At 46.9% G+C, this 16,631-nt stretch overlaps 1 protein-coding gene across 1 annotated transcript; it reads right to left on the reverse strand.

Annotated features, from left to right (window-relative positions):
- Window positions 1-13,861: 13,861 nt before the first annotated feature.
- Window positions 13,862-16,070, reverse strand: LOC146590951 (putative serine/threonine-protein kinase SBK3). Its single transcript, XM_085313687.1, has 3 exons — window positions 15,899-16,070; window positions 15,361-15,563; window positions 13,862-14,677 (listed from the first exon to the last, which is right to left on the reverse strand). Exons 1-3 carry the CDS (start codon window positions 16,068-16,070, stop codon window positions 13,862-13,864), a joined length of 1,191 nt encoding a protein of 396 aa, XP_085169813.1.
- Window positions 16,071-16,631: the final 561 nt, after the last annotated feature.

The following is a 16,631-nucleotide window of genomic DNA, read 5'->3' on the forward strand; positions in this document are numbered from 1 at the left end:
CCTCGGCTTCCTCCAGCAATTTCTCTCCCATAGCAATGAGCTGTCAAGAATGAAAACAACAGCCACCTGGCCCGCTCTCTCCAGTTAGCAGTACTGTTGTGGCCTGGAAACTGTCACAGCTGTGCTCCCCACAGTGAGACTAGTGCTACTCTTCCAGAAGTTTTAAAGTGCCTCAAGTACCTGGGCCCTCCACATCTCGTCCCTTTCTCTCCTAGCTCGCTGTTCTGCCAGTTCTCTCCATTCTGTGAGTTCTTTTTTTCGCCTCTCTTCAGCCAAGGATGCCTGGCGATTTCGTTCATCCCGCTGCATGCATATGTAGCACATTTCCTGTAGGGCCACAAGAGCGCAACAGCATGCACTACTACACTCCCATCCTTTTTTTTTTTTTTTTTTTTTATAATGTTCCCCACTCTCTCTTCTCCTGTTGTCTGGAGAGCTTTTCTCAGCACTGCTTTGTTCCTAAGTTCTTGTGGATCCAAACAGAAAACTCTTCTGTTATGACCAATGAAATAACTCATGAATAAGCTAAGGAGAAAGCAGCTATTTTCAAACCCATAACTGAGTAACATTCCATACTCTAAAATATTTTCTATGACCACAGATGATCACATTATGTGCTGTATTGTGTTTCATGAAACAATAGACGTGAAGAAGATATTGTAAAAATACAGGTTGATCTGTATCTTTGAAACTAAGATTCAAAAGAAGTAGTTGAATATTGAAATTAACACATACTAAGGGGTTCTTTCAGAATCAGTATCCATGTAAATGTGCTTTCCTACATTTAATGTAACACAATAATTACATACTTGTCCTGCCCTTCTATGATCTTCACATTGAGGAGCTGAAGTCAAAGATCTGTCTGGATGATATTTTCTGCTTCTGTTCTTGGCCTCATATTTCTTCTTGGGAGAACCCAGGCATTGTGGGAGCTCTCTAAAAATACACACCAGAATGAGTAGGTATGAGTACAGGAGGAGTTTCTTCTCTAGCCTGTGCTCAAAAGTGGTGTGCTTGCTTTTGCAGCAGCAGGTGCTTCTGCAGGAGAATGAGATCTCGTCACATGATTCTTCTCCCACCAATGAAGACAGCCATAGCACTCAGATGTGGCACCACGACACAATATTGAGAGCTCAGGACACCATGCTCTATGGCCCTCTTGAGGGAACAAGGCCGGAGGAGTTGGGGGGAAACTGTGTCAGGTGCAGGGACAGGTGCCTGGACAATGGATTGTTAGTGGGGAGCAGTGTCAAGYACAGAAGGAAGTCTAGTGAGAAGAACAATCCAACCATTCTAGCTACCTCTGGCCCTTCTCCTATGCTGGCCACAAACGTAGCCTGCAGTACAAAAGAAGGGGCTCCTAGGGAACCACATAAAACACAAACAAGCAGCGGCTCAGCCTCCTTKGGACAGGGTGATCTGCATTTCACTTTCCTTGTAATGTGGCATCCTCCCCAGTGAAGCAGAGAGCTCCTATGTGGTTAACCAGCTCCCAGGCAGCTCCTCCAGGAACAAGGCAGGGGCTAGAACACAGCTCAAGCACACCCTTGCACTCYTTGGAAGCTCCTGGAGAGCGTCTGAACGCTTGCTCCCTCTCTCATGGTGTTCACAGACCCTGAACACTGCTCTTGCCAAACAGAGACCAGGCTCCCTGAAATCTAAACAAAATGAGAGCAAGACTTTCAGCTTCTGGGATAATGATCAGCATTTAGTTACCAAGATGATACGGACCCCGGGAGCAGAGTCAGGAGAGAAGCAAAGACAAATGAGTCTAACAGGAACCTGTGACGCCCTTCCCACCCAGCATGGAAGCACACTGAGTGGTGATGTGTGCTAACAGCCTTTCTGTGGCCATACAAACGCTGTGTCCAAAGGCAGCAGTGCAAGGGGTTGCCCAGAGAGGTTGCCTGCAGTCTCTGGCCTTGAAGGTTTTGAACTCCGGACTGGATGAAGTGCTGAGCAACCTGGTCTGACCTCATAGCTGACTTTGCTTTGTGCAGCCACTTGGACTAGAGACCTGAGCACCCTTTCAAACTAAGATATTGTATGATCCTGTAAACATCTTACACAAGCACAGGAGCTTGGGGCCACACTTAATCCAGTCCACAAAGCATCTCACCTGGGGGGAGGCTCTTTTCCCTTGGCTTTCTCCTCTGCTTCTTCCTTCGTCTCAGCCCTGGCTAGTCTCTGAGGAGAAAGGCTTTCCCGCAAAATGCAGAACTTGTGAAGAAGGTGCCCTGCAAGGATGACATGAGAACACCTCTCAGAACAAGAGGTGCAGATCTGCTCCGCCATGTTATAAGCTGTTTGAGGCATTGCTGTGGTTCTGTCTTCTAGGAGATTGTCAGCCCTTCCTGACATCAGATCCTGTCCAACCCTTACTGTCCACAGTGCTGCGTTATTTCGTCTGGTGTGAGTTTTCTCCTGGCCCAGCTAGTCCCTCCTCTGAACAGTGGCTTTTGGGGGGTGGAGACAGATGTTGGTGCTCAACAAGCCCTTTGGGGGAAGAAATTCTTGGAGCTCTATCTATGCCTTTGTACTCAGATTTGCTGTTACGGTGTATTCAGCCCAAACACATCATTTCTATGATGTCCCTGAGGGATTAAGGAAGAAGAGCTGGACTTCATAGCTTCAAAAGGGAAATGGAGTCTCGGCACAGCCTGGCACCCTTTTTTCACTTGTCTTCTGCATGATTTTTCTCATCAAATTGATTCCAAGAGATATGTCAACACCCGCATTTACCGCAACTCTCAGCAGAGTTTGTTATTCCCAGTRCTCATGGACTTCCCCAAATTTTGACTCCCTTCTGCACAAAAGGACTCTTAAAATGACGGTTAAACACCAGGGAAAAGAGTGCAGGGGCAATACCTGCCTCAGCACTCTCAACTGCAGTTTGTGGTGCCAGGCTCTGCTGGGGTCTTGCTCCAAAGTGAATCCCTTGAGGCTTTTGGTGATGGGTAAATAGAGGCACAGAAGGTGCATTCTACTATCCCACAAATCCCATGGTAGCCTGGGCTCTCAGCACCCACCCAGTAATGAAAAGAAGGAAAAGGTACAGACCTTTTTCAGGAAAGAGCAATTATACTACCTTTTGTGTTCTTGCTCTCATCATCACTGTCTTCTTCAAGCACCTCTCCCTCTACAGAAGACTTCTTAACTTTTCTAGATACTACCATGACTTCAAATCTGGGGAAAAAAACAGTGTTTATAAAAAAGGTTTCCTTTGCCCAGTTAATGTGAAGGCATCTCCTGAAGAATCAACTCCATATCCTAGGCCACTAATGGAACTTCTGAGCAGTGCTGGTCTCAGAAAGAGCTCAGCAGCACCTCACTAGATAGAAACTTCATTTATTTGCCTGTCTACCTGTACCATCGTGACCGAAGATAGCATTTCAGAGATATTTTGATTCGCTTGAGACATGGAAATAGCACAGAGGACTTGCATGCATGTGATCTTTGATGCATTACGAGATGTCTTTCATTTTATATTCATAACAATATTAGAATATYTTTTACATTAATATTTTTGGTAGTCGCATCCAAAAGAAAGAAAATGAGCAGTGGAGCTCTTATGGAAGACATCTAAATTCCTCTCTATATCAAACTAATTCTAGATCATGTTAATGATGGTAAAATTTAAAACACTACCAGTAAGTGATAAATCCAAAATATTCAAGCAAGTAATTAACTGGAATATTTTAACTTGGAAGAGCACTACCAAATATGAGCTGAGCAGATTTTAACTTGGTCCCACAAAGGCTGAGAAGTAAATATACTCACTGGGGAAACAGGTGGACATGTCCAGAACAGGTTGGAGAAAGACTAATTTCTTTGACCGAAACAACCAATTTCCTCTGCAACAATAACAGACACTAATGACATTGCCAGCCTCTCTCAAAGGACTAGAATTAACAGATTCAGTGAGGAGACTATTTGTTTACTCGTGAAAGTGTCAGTGGAAGCAAACTCAGGGGAAGGCACATGATGAGCCTGCCTCTCTGGCTGGTGGTTTCAGTCAGGTTGCTTGCTTTGACCGCTCCTGAATTTAAAGCAAATGCCTCTGAGGTGGTTTTCTCCCCAGAGTCTTTCCTAAGAGTCAAGTGGCTGCATCTGCAGTGTGGAGGAACTCAGCCACCTGGCCCTTTCTCTCCCTTCAGGTCAGGAGGAGAACTAGATGGGCACCATGTCAGTGACACATCATGACCTCTGCCACTGCTTTGGCCTTCTTCCTGTCTCAGGCAAGGTCCTTCCAGGGCTGTCCCTTGCACAGCAAAAGGATTACTGTACACATTGCCAGCACCCTTGAGCAGCAGCAGATAACACTACAGAGTATGCATTGCTGCAGATTGTGTCTGGCCCAAGTGGCTTAGTGGGTCATGGCAGGCCATGAGGGTTCAGTTCTATAGTCCTTTGATGGGACTTCAAACCAACTCTAAGTAGCCCTGGAAAAAATAATATACTTACAGTAAGAAGAGCATCTACTAGCTTTCCAGACCTATCAAGAGATTCAATAAATTTTTTGTAAAATTTCATTGTCACTTCTTTCCCTTGCACGTCAAGAATGCCAATGTAGTTAAAAATAAAGATGGCATCATGTCTGCTCTCTAGGGTGCTGGAGAAAATCTTCAGTGTCTCTTGAATGCACATCTGCACCAACTTCCGAGGAATGTTTGTGTCCATGGATATTTGAGCATAGTTTAATGGAGCAATTTGTGTAACACCTAGAAGACAACATATAAGGAACAAAGTAATTCATAACAGTTGAGCAGACTCTAATCAAGGGCCAGCAGCTTCCAGGCAATRTTTAGAGCTGTTTTGTCTAACTCCTCAGTACAGCTCCTTAAAAAAACTGGTTTCTCCTCAAGTTCAAAGCACTCTATAACTGATGTGCCAAGTGTGCAACAATGATTTCTTTAAACAGAGATAGGAAGAAAGAGTATCAGCAATCTGGTATAGATACAACGACAGCTGTTTATTTTTGTATCTGCTATCATTCCCACCTTTTGCTCAAAGCTCTCTATAATGGCCTTTGMATCACTTCTCTAGATAAAGATAGCTGTAAGGGCCAGCACAAATGCAGACATTTTCCTTTCCACCAATCTAATGCTGTATAAGTACATGGCATTAGTTTCATCTAAATGTCATTACAATAAAAAATAAAAAGCTATAGTAAATTTTCATCAGCCAGCAGTGAATAAATGAGATCAGCATGAAGCCGGTTTTTAAAGCAGGTCACCAAGAGAGGTTATATTTGGGCAGGATTCAAAATGAGAGAGTCCTTTTGGGGTTTTTTGTTTTGTCAAGCTAAGGTTGTTTTCTTGCATTTTAATTGATCTTCTTACCAGGAACTTTCACTTTTGCATATCTGAGCCCATGGACACGTGCAACATTCTTGCACAGGTTGAAAACAGGTCTGTGAACAATCAAAAACTCATCTTTTCCAGTGTATAATTTTCCTTTAAAAGGAAAGAAAGTCCCCAATCCACTTATTCTAACACCCTGAAAATAGAAAAAAAGAAATAGAAGGAACATTAATAAGCACTTCTTAGCTGGAAAACCTGAGTGAGGTTTTGTCAGAACATTGCAATGGTATTTTGTGCTCTGCCCAYTTGATGGGACGCTTTACGAATGCTCAGCAGACCCATATATTCTGGACATGTTATCTTCTTTCCTTTACTCTCTAAGAAAATATTTCATGAAGTAAAACAGCAGATGAATCTCTCCCACCCCTCAGCGAGTGGGATCCAAAGTGTGTGGATCAAATAGAATAAACCCAGGAAATGTCTTCGCTGTCTGTTAGCTTGCTCCACTCTGGGAGTGAGTAACAGAGAAGCCCCAGCAAGCACTGAATACTTTTGCATACTGGAGCTGCACTTTACTCTTTCTCTAAATTTATAGAGAAGCTGCTCTGTGGCACATTTGTAAATCACAGTGAACTTCTGGTATGTTTTCTTCTGTTTTAAAAGAAAGGGAAGAATATGTGCACTCAGCAAATGGGTATCAGGATTACTGAAGCCATACTAGGGCAAAGAGGAGGATAGGAGTCTGTCTCACCTTGTTCAGTGCCAGCTGCTGTTGAATGTACTGAAAAACTGCATCCCAAATATAAGTGATCTCTAGAAAGTGAGGGGCAGAGATGTCAAATTCAACATCAGCAAGCTTCCAAACTTCCAACCACTTTGCTATACAGTCATCCACTATGCTCCCACTGGAGCTGCTCCAGCTCTTGTACTCAGCTGGGAACTCAGGGTGGGCAACCATGCTGTAAGAAAAGCATTAATCCACCTGCCCGGGACTTCTGGGTGCCTCAGGAAGGCAGAGATAGGAGCAGGACCCAGGAGCTCTGGCTGCCAGGTTTACACCATAGCTTTTAAGACAGTCAATCTGGGCTCTTGTTACAACCRCCAGCCCTGTCCAGCCATTTCCCAACAACCTCCTGGTTTCCATGACTATTTTTGTCATCAACATTCTCTGCAACATCACTCATAAAATAGCTCCCAAAGGCCTTACCGAAGGAAGTGAGATTTTTGAGACCTGGGTACATGGCTTTGTCATGCTTCTCAAGGGCWGTATACTGGACTTCTGTCTTCATTTTCCCCACTCTAAGTTAGCACTGGGACTAGAGATTGGAAAGTTTCTATCTGCCAGTGAAGAAACTCCTCTCCAGTCTCTTCCTCCTCCTTGGCTGCACTTGCCCAGGCTCCAGTGCTGTCTCACCACTTCCCCTCACCTCCTCCCTTTCACTGCAGAGCGGCTCCTAAAGAGAAAAGGGGAGGCAAGAGCAGCAGGTAGCACCTAGGATTCACCTTGCAGAGAAGGGAGAACCTGGRGTGCCTGGGGAGAGGGAACTGCCATTGTGATGTGGGAGAGTCCTGTGGTGACCTCAGCAGGTGTCACAGAGGAGTGCAGGGCTCCACCTCATTCACCCCAGCCTGGCCAGGTTCGCCACAAAATGGGCAGGGCGGCTGCAAAGGGGCATTACAGGGAGCTGCTCTTGCCACATGGCCCATTCCCCAAGGAGACACTTTCTTCTTACCTTGACAACCTTTGCCTGATTCCACCACGGGTTCCTGCCACAGGATTTAAGGCAAATCCATTGCAGACATCTCCAAATGATAACAYAGACTGTGAAAACTCTAATACAGGACATCAGAAAATTCACTTTTTTTACCTTCTGCATTGAAATATTTGTGCTTCAGAGAACACTTGCTGGAATGCTGTGTTTTTTTGGTTTTGTTTTTTAAGACAGAATCAAAGACACAGCCTACATCATGTACAATGAAACAGAACAAAGTGTGTACAGAGGTTATTATTAGGAAGCAAACACCAATTTTTATGATGAGTCTCTTGTTTTCTAGAGAATATGACTCTCTTGCGAGCCTACAACACTCCCAGCACCATCACACCTCATGGCTCCCTGTGAGAGACCTTTAAAGCCCGACAAAACAGTGATGGAGATCTGAGCCATGCACAGCAATAGTGCATGCACATAACATGTCTGGTGACTTGCAGCCCTTTCCAAGGAAATACAGCTATGAAAAAGAGGAATCAATTCAGCTCAAACTAAGAAAAAGCTTGGTAAGCACTGATAACTTATTAAAATCTTGCATGGAGGTAGAGACAAGACAATTGTACCTGATGGGCAATGCGTCTCTGTGATTACTGACCTTTGCAATTCTTTGCCCCTTTACTATTCAAAATGACTACAAGAGAAAGAGGTGTTTAGCAAAAATTTAGGTCCTTCTTTGAGCATATCTAGGCAAATCACGTTCTTTGGAGGAGTCTATGTAAAATTGAAACAAAACCTCCCTTTAAAAACAGGCTAAATGGACAGCACCTTTATCCAGGTTCCCCCTACAGTGATTAAACAATAACCCATTCCTGATTTTCATTGAGAATATGGAGGTACTTCACTTTAAATTCAGAGTAGACCCACAGCCAAGTTTAAATGAGATTTTCAGAATTCAATAAATGCTAATAGGACGGTCAAAACAGGCTTGTTTTCTTTGCTTCAATGCAACAAGTAGTTATTCCCCATAAAGGAATCTTAAAAAACTCAACTACCAGATCCTTGAGATAGTTTTAGTTTTTTGCAATATCCCATCATTATTCTCAAGAAAAAACTCTGCAGCTTGTAAGAAGCATTATACTGTTTTTTCCACACCACTTGCACCATCATTTGAGGAAGGACATAGCTGAAGAGAAATAAGAATTAATTAATAATAACCAAGAGAATTGAGAATAAATCACTGTCATTTCCAGTAATCTATTCTTCATCTCACTCAAGACCTTCTGGGGTTACTGCAGCCCTAGATCAGTCTATAATGGCAACTTGAAAGATCATTTGAATTGGAGAGTGAAAGATTCTCATAATAKTTTTTTTTCTTCGATTTTCGTACAGGGAAAATTCAATACAAGTATCCTGAGATTAAGTCCTTTGAGAAGTTATTGAGAAAGTAAGTCTGAAATCAATGTGAATCTTAATACCCTTGTCTATGGGCAGAGCTCAACCTCCTCTCAGTCAGCTATTTCTTCCAGACACAAAGGGCTGGAAGCTGAGCAAGCCTTACAAATATAGTCCATTTCTCAGAAGAGTAGAATTTAACACCTTTCCAAAAGAGGAATCATATTCCTGCAGTGTCACCTCTGGAATCACGGCCAGCCAAGGAAAACTGGACATTTTGAACTTTTCTGCCCCAAAGTCTCAATATTTGCATTTGATTATGGAGATTTGGGATGAATTTGAAGCAGAACTCCTTGTGGCTGATTTTACTGAAAGGGAAGCTGGGATAGAGAGTACCTTCTGGCACCTGAGACAGGCCATGGGGTGGATGAAGTTCTACATGCGCACTGTGGTAATATGATCTCCTTGGAGGAGCCTACATTTTCAGGCAGACTTAGACCACCCTAATCACAAACAGCAGAAAGAATCAGGAAAGACAGTGGAAGGTGTTTCCCATTGGCTCCTCATCAGCCTTGTAGCAGCAGCAACTAACCCCACTGAGAAATCTCCTTTGGAGGCTTGTGTCCATGGCCTGGAGAGGCTGGAGCTGTGTCTTGCTTGAGTTAGCAAAGCCATGGCCAAACCATGCTGTCCTCTACCCCAATTCCTCCTGCTGGATCTGGACTGCCCTGCAAGAATCCTGTAAAGATGTTCTATAATCCTGTGTTATCTAATTTCTTCCAAAAAGCACTCTGCTCTTTGTGCCTGCAGAGCTACTCTGTGTCCTCTGGGGTTCTCATAGCACCTCTGGGCTGTTTCAGCATCTTAACCCCCCTAAAGATCTCCCCACCTTTTCTAGGGTCTCTGTTTCTGAAGGGTTTAGGGGAGGTTTTCAGACCTTCAGTTGTTTCTCTCTAGATTGTGAGCAGTTCCTAAGGCTTTTCCCAGTGTCTCTGTGACAAGAGTCAGGAAAGTGGACCGTGTCACTAAGCCAGCAGCGTCTGCTAGTTTGCAAGGAACCTGGACCAAAGGCTTGGGATCAAATCACAGCTCTACCTCAATGGATGCTAAGAAACAATAACTCCAACAGACCTGGTCTCTCAGTCAGGTATTTAAGCAGTGTGGTGTCTGGATTTCTGCAGTCTATTCTCATTGCAAACTGCTCATTTTCATCTGCCTCTCACAGGCCCAAGTGAAATGTGAAGTGCTGCATCAGTTTCAGATGAAACCAGGTTGTACAAATTTTTTACCCCTTCAGTGAAGCCACTGAAGCAGTGTAATTCAGTACTACATAGACTGAAGTTGTACAGTCCCCCTTACCATGACACGGGAAGCTGAGATGGGAACATTTGCCTGGTGTCTGTTAAGGAGTAGGCAAATCCAGCAGACTTTGATACCCATGAGCTTTCTCCCATCTTAGTCTGACAGAGGCAGCTGCTGCTGTTCCAACTCTTCCATCTAATAACTGATACGATTCCCAAAATGTTGTTGTTATTGTAAGATTGCACTCCACAAAATGTCCCCAACACTTTCCTCAAATCATCTGTGAAGTCAGCTGTGTCTCACATGATTCCCCCTTTCCCATCTGTGAAATCCAGCCATTCTTCATTCAGCTGTCTGCAACCAAACATGCTGCTGTGCAGCACAGCTGGATCAGTCTGCTAAGCTTTACTGAAATAGCTGTTATGAGCCTTCAGAAAGCCCTAGAACTAAAGCTATCTATCTCCTGTGGGCATTAACACGTGCACAACCTCTGTGTACTCCCTAAGGCCGTACATCCTGCTTGCACAGTGGCAGGAGATGCCCAAAACAAGAGTGGCCAGGCAGAACAAGTGGAAGGAGATCATACTGTCCTTGGGCAGCCTCTAGGGCTGGACAGCGGAGTGGGCCAAGGATCAGACAGCTTGTAGCCAGAGAGCCAAAGAGAAAAGCATGACCAGCCCTGCTGCTCCCTGTGAACAACTCTGCTTCACAGACAGTACCCTCCTTCTTTACTCTGCATGGTTTCACCATCAGCATTGTGTTTTGCTTCCTTTTGGCCACAACCACAAGCAATTCCTGGGCATGTTCTGTGGTTGGGGGACTGAGACACCTCTCCCAGTGGGAAGCCTGGATGTGTTTAACCTGACTTGGAGGCTGGAAGAGTTTGGCTGGTTTCCAGGGGAGATGATTTCATTCCTTAATACAATTATAGCTGCAGTGGTGGTGAGAGGGAACAATTTCCAATCCTAATTTAAGAGACAACAGAATATAGGCTAAGTACTGGCCTTTGCTCCAGCCTCAGTCCTACAGTGCCCCACAGTGAGCTGGGAGCACTGAGCCAGGCGGGTACACAGGGCCGTGTTTTTATTCTGGCAGCCTGCAGCTTGCGTGTTGAGCCAGGCGTCGCGTGCTGGGATAGGATTTCACTGCTGTAATTCTAGACGTCTAAACACCCTGGAGGCATCCAGGAGCTCTCTGCACTACAGGGGAAGAGACAGTCAGTTCAGTGGGGATCCTGCAACAAGTAACTGAATTCTTCCTGAGTGGCCTGTATTTTCATTTGAAGTGGAGCCCAAGGTGACGGAAGTTTTCCTGAGCAAGAATTGCTCATATAGCTTACAGTGCAGCCTCTCTGATACAGCACCTGTGAGCTTGCAACGATGCTTTCTTTAAGTGAATTAATGCATTAGATAATTCATATCAGCAACAAACAGTTCATTAAACTATTTTATAGCACAAATACTGATCTACTGAGTTGACTTTCATTGTCTATGTGAATGTAAGCTCAAAGAAAAATGATCTTCATGAAGAAATGAACTGTTGTGCTTACTCACGGTAAGCAAGCCCATTTCTCCAGCCTTGGCAAGTTTTCTGAGGAGCATGGGATCTGTCACCCTTGGAGGTGGGGTGCAAYGCCAGCCAGCTCAGCATAACAGCCTCTGGGTCCAGAGTCCTTGGGTCGCTGCACTGTGATTTATTAGAACTTACTTGAGGCAGCTAAAGATAAAGAATGACCACAAACATTTTAGACACTGAAGTCAGGCATTCAGAATGCTTCCTGACTATCAGACTTCTTCTGTAGTCCATGTCCTCTACCTTACCCCCTTTTTCCTCCCTCTTCTCAGGGATGTTGTCACAGACTTGCAATCTCTTTTGGCCCCTTCTCAGCAATCCCTCCCACTACCTGAGCCGTGGAGCCAGCTGTGAGCAGGCTGAAGCTCTTTCTGGGGTTACCCTTTGTTCTTCCTGCCCTAAGGAGAAGAGATGCAGAAAAGCACATGTGCAGGAGGCTGTGAAGACTTGCAGTATAAAGAGAAGATGACAAGATTCTTTTAACACCTTGCTCTGCAAGCTTTATACCTGTACAGGATTTAGGGCTAGATTAGCAGGTTCAGATAAAAGTACAGATGGAATGCAGTTACAAAAAGACAAAACTACAGAGAACTTTATTAAGTTTCAGTATCTTGGCTAATTTCCACCTCTCCTTGTAATTTGCAATAGATGGATCAGGCAACATCTCCCTGCCTTTTTGGGATCCCCTAGATACAGAGGCACATGTTCCACAGGCACAGCACCTGTGAGTGCAGAGGGGACACCCGCTGAGGCCCCAGGAGCCCAGAAGTGCAAACTGCTTGGAGGAGTACAGGAGAGCCCGAAGAGGTGCACCCCAGGACACAGGCGGAGTTGTGCCTGCACACTGCATTATGCCAAGGTTAGGTGCTAATGCTTGCCTCTGCTGTGAACGGGTGGTTTTCAGGGTGAAAATGTCCCTTCCTAAGCCCTGTAGGTCTCAATGTCTGGACAGCATTTGTCAGACACCCCTTTTGCCCAAGATAGATAGTAACACAGACTTTACTGTTTGCCATTTCCAAGCATTTGCAGGACAGTGAGATCCCAGTCTTGTTCTGGTTCAAAGGTCCTTCCAGCCCCTGGGGTGCAAGTAATCTTGATGTGAAAGCTAGCAAGGAGCTTGAGACCACCTGGTCCTGCTGCCCTCCCCAAAAGTCCAGTGTGTTTTGGCAGAAGTTTGCCCAACCTCCAAACTAGGAGTTTGCCCCAGAAACTCCATGTCAGTGCAAACTACCCAGTTAGTTTCACCACTTAAGCACATGATTTCTGTTCTGCTCATGCTGGAGAGGTAGAACATTTGCAATCTTTTCAGCCGCTAATGTCTATTTCCATGTTTCCCCTCTGTCTCCTCCATACCCAGAACCATCTCAAGTTGCACTTGCTCTCTCTCTTTACTCTTTATGTGCTCTAGAAGATTCTTTTTTTTTTGGTTGGTTGATTTTTTTTTTTTTTTTTTTTTTTTTTTTTTTTTTTGGTGCAGAACTGCCTTTGGCTGGTCCTTCCCTACTTGTAATTGCATCAGTTATCCTGCCCACTGCAGGCAGAACTCAATCCCAGGTTTATCCAGCTTGCCCTTCTGTACTAGAGAAGCACTAGAGAATCACCAAGCTTATGCTTTGAGAATTTACACTTATTTCCTCAGCTCATTAACCCCAAGCAGGTCATCTAATATCTTTCTTAATTATAGCAGCTGGTATATATAACTATCTGAAGGGAGGGTGTCAAGGGAATAGGGCTAAACTCTTTGCACTTGTCCCATGTGAAAGGACTAGAGGCAAGAGGCATGATATGTACCACAGGAAGTTCTGACTGAATATGAGGAAGAATTTCTTTCATGTGAGAGTGACAGAACACTGGAACAGGTTGTCCAGAGAGGTTGTGGAGTCTCCTTCTCTGGAGGCATTCAAAACTTGCCTGGATGCAATCCTGTCTAACGTGCTCTAGGTGACCCTGCTTGAGCAGGGAGGTTGTACTAGACAGTCTCCAGGGTTCCCTTCCAACCTTACTTATTCTGTGATTCTGTGATTACACTCAACTTCCTTGAGTGTAAGATGGAGGAATGGAGTTCAGGTTAGACAGAATTCTAAATACCTTTGTGAGTTACTGAGCAGTTTTACGAATCACATTACAAAGATCTTATATCAACCTTAATGTATTCTGTTTCTAATTGCTTTCCTCCTAACTGTTCATTGTCCTACTTGTTATTTTTGCCTTGGGGTTCCCTTGCCAACCTTTTGCATTTTAGGTTCTTTGTTTAGGACACATGTTGTTTAGGTGGAGTTTTGTCTCTGGTTAGCACTATCATTCATTTTCAGGATAAGAGATCTTGAACCATAGGATTAGGGTCCCTGACCCTCTCCAGAGGATGCTCTAAGCATTATTTCTCCTCCGTATGTTTATAGCGCATTTCTAGCCTGGCCTCCTGCCCATGAGCCCTTCTCTTCCAAGACTCCCCTCCATGTCCGTTGTACTCTCTCCCTTCTCAGGCCCAGGGCATCATACAGGGAACAGGTTTCTGCCCCAGCCCATCAGAAGACCTTGGCTCAGATGTCTGTGGGCACCCAGCCTAGAGGAGGGAGATGCTGGCTAGTGGCACAGGGCCAGAGTGTTAGCAGGGGTTGTGGGAACCCCATTTTCTCCACTCTGGTTGCTGTTGCTCTGCTCTCTCCTTCTGACAGTCTCTTGTCCTCTCAGCTCAGCCCCCAACCCCCCCTGGGCACTGGGCTGACTTGTCCCTGGGGTGCTCCTCTCTGAGCTGCTGGCTGAGGCACAGCTCTGGGCAATGGGGACCTGGGAACTGCTCAGTGCCAGTTCCTGTCTGTTATGATTTGCAAGCTGAGGCCTGGTGCTCTCTGAACCATGYCTCTGGGCCATCAGCCATGGCAGGGACAGGTATTTTTGCACCTCGATGGCTGGGCTCCGGCGGTCAGGGTCGAGTGTGAGCAGGCGCCGGAACATCTCTTGTGCCCCAGAGTCGAAAGTCTGCCATGATGATGGCACCCCCCACCCCACTGCACTGCCCTGCCAGGTACTGAAGTCCTCAAATTGTGGGTCAGAGCTGACAGCCATGGCCCAGGGGAAGCAGCCTGTGCAGAGGCAGAAGAGCAGCACGGCAAAAGCCCACACATCCAGGCTGGAGTCCAGCTCCAATGTATCGGAGCCCTGGAGCAGGCAGAGCTCTGGTGCGGCGTAGGGCAGAGCACTGGACATGGCACAGACTGCAGAACCCTGCAGGCGTGTGAGCCCAAAGTCACCCAGCTTCACCCGCCGGCACTCGCTATCGAAGAGTAGCACATTGTCCAGCTTCACGTCCCGGTGTACCAGGGCCCGGCTGTGCATGAAATCCAATGCCTCAGCCACCTGGGATGCACAGCGCTTCACCAGCACCTCCGGAAGACCCTCCTGCATGGAAGAGTGGCACTGTCACCTGCTGCATGGCCTGATCCCAGGACAGCCTGCTGCAGAGCAGCCTTGCTGTCCACACCATATGCAGGACCTCCTGTCCATCCTGCTAATAGGCCTGCCCTGGGTGCTGCTACCACCACACCCAGCAGAGACATCCCACACTGGCATTGCACCCAGTACTCTGCCTGGCATCTCCTACACGTTTCATCCATCCATTGCCCAAGGCCACATCCCTGCACTGCAAGGAGTCTCCCAAATATACTGTGAGTGTGCACCACTGCAGAAGGTCTCCCGACATGCAGTGTAAGCATGCACTTGCGGCAAAGGGTCTCCCCACAGAGAGTGAGCCTGCATCCCAGTGCAAAGGAACTCCCCACACACAGAGTGAACACGCACCCCACTGCAAAAGGTGTCCCCACACAGAGTCACTCCACCCACTGGAAAACTTCGTCATGTACAGAGGCATGCACACACAGATACACAGTCACTGCGAGCATACTCTGCTGCAAGGATTTCTCTGCTCTCACAGGGTCACTGCCCTACTTGCATAGCAGTCCCTGCACCTTCTCCCCATACCCTACTGCATATCCCCACACTTTATGGGTACCACCCCTCTTCCTGAGCCCTCAACTGGCCCTCTGTGTCCTAGACCCACAGCAGAGCCCTGTAGCAGCACATACCCCCGGATTGAGGAGGGCACACAGGTCCCCAGCAGGGGCAAATTCCTGCCCAAAGGCAAAGTGCGTGGCACTCTCAAAGACGATGGGCAGGGCACGGATGCAAGTGTCATGGCTGGAGAGACACAAGGTGATGCAGTACTCCCGCAGGAATGCCCGCCGGTCCGTTTGCTCCTTTGCCATCAGCTTGAGGACTACTGGTGAGCCTGAGAAAGGGAGTGGGTCAGTCCCCTGGAATGTAAAGGGGAGTATATGGGGCAGAGGTGGGGTTGGGTCAGCATGGGAAGCACTGGGCACATGTGGGGCAGGATCAATTACAAACAGGATCTGGTACCAAAGTTGCTGGGCAGAGATGGGGATGAATGAACTGGAAAGAGCAGGTTGGGCATGGACATTGTTGGGCAGAGACGAGGCTTGTCACCTGCAGGTCTGGCACAGTTGGGGGTACAGGCATGGATGGGGCTGGGCATGGACACAGCTGCACACAGCTGGAACAAGTACCCCTCATAGCAAGCTCTCCCTGTGCCCCTGAGTCCCTCACCACCATCCCGAGGTTCTGTGAGCACCACGCGGCCGTAGGTCCCACTGCCCAGTTCCTCCAACACGTCATACTGCTCCTCCAGCTCCTGCAGTGGCACTCCCTGTCCTGTCCGCACCATCAGCTGCTCCAGGAACTCCTCATTGTCTTCCTCGTCCTCTTCTGATGCCTCCATGTGTCCTGTGGCCGTCCAAGCACCGCATCATGTTACTGGCCGCTCCTCAGGGCCACCTCAGGGATCTCAGCTGTGATCAGCCTTGAGTGGGTCTTGGCTGCCTGAAGAGGACAGGCTAACCCTGGGCAGCTGTCTGCCCCTCTCCCAGGCTGCAGGACATCCTCGAGGGGTAACAGCAGTCCCTGCCACAGCTATCCTAGCCCAGGGAAACCCATTCAGGGAAGCCCAGACCAGACCAGTCCAATCTAGCCTTGTCTCACCTAGTCTAGCCTGATTCAGTTCAGCCTAGTCCAACCCTGTAGACCAGTCCAGCTCAGTCCAGTTCAGCCCTTTCCCACCCAGTCTAGCTTGGTCCAATCTAACCCAGTCCAACCCAGTCCAGCCCAGCCCAATCCAGTGCACTGCAGTCCAGATCAGTCAAATCTAGCCCAGCCCAGTCTAGTGAAGCCCAGGTCAGCCCGTCCAAATCAGCCAGGTCCAACCCAGTCTAGCCCATTCCCTCCCAGTGCATCCCAGTACACAGAGGTCATGGCTGACCCTGTCCAACCCCACCTGGCCCCC

The sequence above is a fragment of the Rhea americana genome, unplaced genomic scaffold, assembly GCF_003343005.1.
Source record: "Rhea americana isolate MKP2758 unplaced genomic scaffold, rheAme1 scaffold_393, whole genome shotgun sequence".
Lineage (NCBI taxonomy): Eukaryota > Metazoa > Chordata > Aves > Rheiformes > Rheidae > Rhea > Rhea americana.